Genomic DNA, 4,721 nt, shown 5'->3' with positions numbered 1-4,721 from the left:
TGGCAGCCTCATTAATAACTAAAGGGCTAAGGCCCTACACAAATCGACAAACCCTAGTCTCCATAGTCGGCATCATATGATCAGCATACTTTGACAGGCGCACAAACTCCATGTGATATTCCCCCACACTCTTACTACCCTGTTTAAGGGTCTCAAACCCCACAACACAGCTGTCTTAGTCTCGACAGGCAAGAAATGGTCTATGAAGGCATCCGCAAACTCACTCCATCCCGTCGGAGGGCTCCCCTCCTTGCGGGAATCCTCCCACATCTCAAACCAGGAATATGCCACCCTTTTTAGACGATAGGAGGCCAACTCTACTCCCTCTATCTCCGTAGCATGCATAACTCGGAGAGTCTTATGCATCTCATCAATAAAATCCTGAGGGTCCTCCGCGGGATCAGTTCCAGTGAACATTGGAGGGTCTAACTGAAGGAACCTGTTAACCCTGGAACCGGAAGAATCTCCTTGCAAGCTAAATGAGGTGGGTACAACATTTGACCTCTGAGCCTGGGAAGCTACTAACTGTGTCAACATCTTAATAGCTCCCCTAAGATCCCCATCAGAAATACCGGGACCAGGAGCTGGGGCTGGAGGCGGAATAGGTATATCGGCGGGAGGGTTGTAGCATCCTCCACAGGTGTAGGAACTGGGGTAGTCTGTTCTGTAGTAGATGAATCAGGCAGTGTGATAGTAGGGTGATTATCCTCACCCGCATTATCAAGCAAGGGATCAACAACCACTACTGGGGTGGTATTTGCTTCTTGGCCAATTCTCGCTCTCTTCTTATGTGCCATTTACTAAAAGTTAGAACAATGCACGAGTTAGGGGAAAACAACCTCACGTTCCGCTCTATCGCACGATATAGAACAACAATGAAGGGTATCATTCTTAAATGTCCAAGTAGCCCCCTAAATATAGATGTGGTCGACAACACACCGATAAGAAGGGCTCTACTAGACACGACTCCGAGACATCCTAGGACACTTTAAAACCTTAGGCTCTGATACCAATTTTGTCACGCCCCAACCTCGGGGAGCGCGACCGACGCTCAACCGAGTGAACCAGGTCGAGCAATCCTAGAAAACCTTTCCTACCCGACTAATTCATGATCCAATAAGGGAATGCGTCACCATTTGTAAAACAGGGGAGAGGTCAGTTATATAAATATATAAACGTTGCTAGTTCATTTTTCATTATATGCATTATGCCATAGTTAAGTTCCCAAAATACAACTCGATCCAACGACACCCCAACATATGTACATGACCCACAAAAACGTCTATGGAGCCTCTAAGGATACAAAAGAGCAACATGACAATGCCAGCAACAAGGCCCCGGCTATACCTCAAAATGTAAAAACTTATACAAAAGAAGGACTACATGACCCCAGGAAGAAATGGGCTCACCAAGGCTGCTGTGATGAGTGTGAGGGAGAACACCACTATCTGCGATCAACGCTATCTGCGATAGAACCACCTACATCCATTAAAAGATGTAGTGCCCCCGGCAAAAGGGATGTTAGTACTGTCGAATAGTACTAGTATGTAAGGCAAACACCAATCTCAGTAGAATAAACAGTGAAACAATGAGAAGGCAGTCACAATAATCAATTAGTACTTCATGAAAATACAAGAAAACACCAAATAAGGATCACACAATTCCCAATTCAATCTATTCATCTTTTTAGGTTAATAATCTTTAGTGCCAAAGCCACAACTCATAATGCCATCGTGTTTTTACACAGAGTCCAGACTCGGCCCGACTGGCTAAGCCATCCCAAGTGAGACATATCCATATCCACAATGAAAATCAATAGTTCCAACACAAATGCCACCATGTGTACGGCATGGCGTCCGATCTTGACCCGATCGACTAAGCCATCTCACTTGAGACATAACCTCTTCCAATTGTTCACTCAATTCACATCTCTTTCCCATCTTTCATTACATGGCACAAACAGCCTCATTTATTAAATAGTTCTTGGCACTTGGGCACATTTTACAATTCAAGTCTTTCCCTTTTTATTCAATCAAATAACGTCATCATTCGTGTCTATAAGTACCATCATATAAGGCATTGCACACATAAGGGAAGGAACTTGGAAAATCATAGATACGTCCTCAAATAGCATAATGACATGGTAAATATCTAAAACAATGAGGGAACATACATCTTTCAATCCAACACACTAAGGCAAACAATTCTAGTAAGATCAAGTCGGAACTTACACCAATCATTCGGATACCAGGAGTTCGATTCTAGGAAGAAAAGAGTTAGCCATACATACCTCAATTGCACTTCTTTAGACTCTACAATTTTCCAAAACCCTTAGCAACCTCAATCTATTTAAGCAATATACAAATTGAACCCAAAATTAGGAAAACATTCATGGTTCTAGTTCACTTCTTATTTTTCCGACACTCTTTATCACATGCATGCAATATAAACAACCCTAACACACATGGACCATCCTATTAATACCCCATTATACCTATGTTTGAAATTAAGAGCTGGGGTGATGAAGTCTTACCTTTTTGGATGAAGAAATTGAGTGCTCTACTTGAGTATTTTCAAGCTTTGAGTGATGTATGAAGATTGATTAATGAAAATTAGTTCCTCATTTTAGAACCCTCTCTCTCTCTCATACTATAAATATCATAAATGAGCTCAAAATAGACTAAATGGGGTGTTTTAACGGAATGGGGGTCTGGTTTTAAATTAAGAAAAATAGTGCCCCGACACAGGTCTGCGGTCACATATACGACCGCATAATGGTTATGCGGTCCGCAAAGTCACCGCATAAATGGCCCTCAGGGGCCTGAACTTACGGCCTAGGTATGCGATCAGTATGCGGTCCGCATACTCGTTCTACGGTCGCATAATGCACCGCAGAACTCCCCCTATAAAAACTCAAGAGGGATTATGCGATCGATATGCGGTCCTCATATCAATTATGCGGTCGCATAATGGGCCGCAGAAATGCGTTCTTCTGCGAAAAATGACCTCAAGTTGGCCAAACTTATTGCTTCACCCTACGGCCATTATGCAGTCCGCAGAGTGATTATGCAGCCGCATAATGGGCCGCAGAAATGCGTTCTTCTGCGAAATATTTTTCTCTCAGTAACGCAGGAATCTAACTTGGCACCACAAAACCCCAAGTTTTTGGTTTAAATTTTTATGGGTCCTTACAGTTTAGCTACCTATAATCAATACACATCCGCATAGTAACATCCTTCTTCTCCACAAATAGAACCGGTGCACCCCAAGGTGACACACTAGACCATATGAAGCCCTTATCAAGTAACTCCTATAAATGTTCCTTTAGTTTCCTTCAACTTCACCGGTGCCATGCGATAAGGTGGAATAGAGATGGGTTGAGTGACCAGTACCCTATCAATACCAAAATCAGTATTCCTATCGAGTGTCATGCTCGATGGGTCTACAGGAAACACATCTAAAAATCCTTCACTACCAGATATGACTCAACTGTAGGAGTATCAACACTAACATCCCTCACAAAGGCCGAATATGCCATACATCCCTTCTCAGCCATCCATTTGTCCAGCTGCTTATAATCAATACATATCTGCATAGTACCATCCTTCTTCTTCACAAATAGAATTGGTGCACCCCAAGGTGACAGATTAGGCTAGATGAAGCCTTTATCAAGTAACCCATGTAATTGTTCCTTTAGTTCCCTTCAACTTCACTAGTGCCAAGTAATACGGCGGAATAGAGATGGGTTGAGTGCCCGGTACCCGATCAATACCAAAATCGGTATTCCTATCGAATGTCATGCTCGATGGGTCTACAGGAAACATATCTGGAAAATCCGTCACTACCAGAACTGACTCAACGGTAGAAGTATCGGCACTAACATCCCTCACGAAGACCACATATTCCAAATATCCCTTCTCAGCCATCCGTTGAGCCTTCAAATGTGAAATCTCTCTACTAGAAACGTAATCTAGGGAGCCTCTCCACTCCAACCTCAGCACCCGCGGCATTGCGAATGCCATGATCACAGCATGAAAATCAAGGATAGCATGATTTGGAAAAAACCAATCCATGCCCAAGATCACGTCAAAATCAATCATGCTAAGCAGAAAAAGGTCAACTCTCATCTCATAACTCCCAATAGTCACCACACATGACCTATACATAGGGTACACAAAAAAGTGTCACCCACCGGCGTAGATACATGAACTTGCATAACTTAGGAATTATGAGGCGTATCAAAATAACGAGAAAAGTATGATGACACGTATGAATAAGTGGAACCAGGGTCAAATAACATTGAAGCATCCATGTGGCACACGAAAACAATACTTGTGATCACGGTGTTAGAAGCAACTGCCTCGGGACTGGATGGAAATTCATAGCAATGGGTGTGACCACCACTTGATAGACCTCCCCCTCTAGGGTGACCCCTAACCTCCTGAGTCCCACCCCTAACTAGTTGTGTGTGTTACACCCCATGTTTTCGTACGTGAGAGTACGTCATAAGTCAATTAAAAACTCAGAAATGAGACCGTCTTTGAAAGTACATAAGTAAGTTAATCATGTTACCTTGGAGGTTATAAATCATTAATATCATGTATAACAAGTACCAAGAGGGTTGAAAGTCTTAGAAGCTAAACAAATTGAAGAAAATAAGCTTCGTCGAATGTCGACAAGTTCGGAATGTTATAACATATACTTTTGGGGTGATACTAGTG

At 42.7% G+C, this 4,721-nt stretch overlaps 1 protein-coding gene across 1 annotated transcript; it reads right to left on the bottom strand.

Annotated features, from left to right (window-relative positions):
* Positions 1-3,668: 3,668 nt before the first annotated feature.
* On the bottom strand, positions 3,669-4,127 carry LOC138892507 (uncharacterized). The gene has a single exon (XM_070176232.1). The coding sequence runs from the start codon at positions 4,125-4,127 to the stop codon at positions 3,669-3,671; it is 459 nt and encodes a 152-aa protein (XP_070032333.1).
* Positions 4,128-4,721: the final 594 nt, after the last annotated feature.

Source organism: Nicotiana tomentosiformis, chromosome 5 (assembly GCF_000390325.3).
Source record: "Nicotiana tomentosiformis chromosome 5, ASM39032v3, whole genome shotgun sequence".
Lineage (NCBI taxonomy): Eukaryota > Viridiplantae > Streptophyta > Magnoliopsida > Solanales > Solanaceae > Nicotiana > Nicotiana tomentosiformis.
The sequence above is the reverse complement of the archived record's forward strand: the minus strand, read 5'-3'. Positions and strand labels throughout refer to the sequence as shown.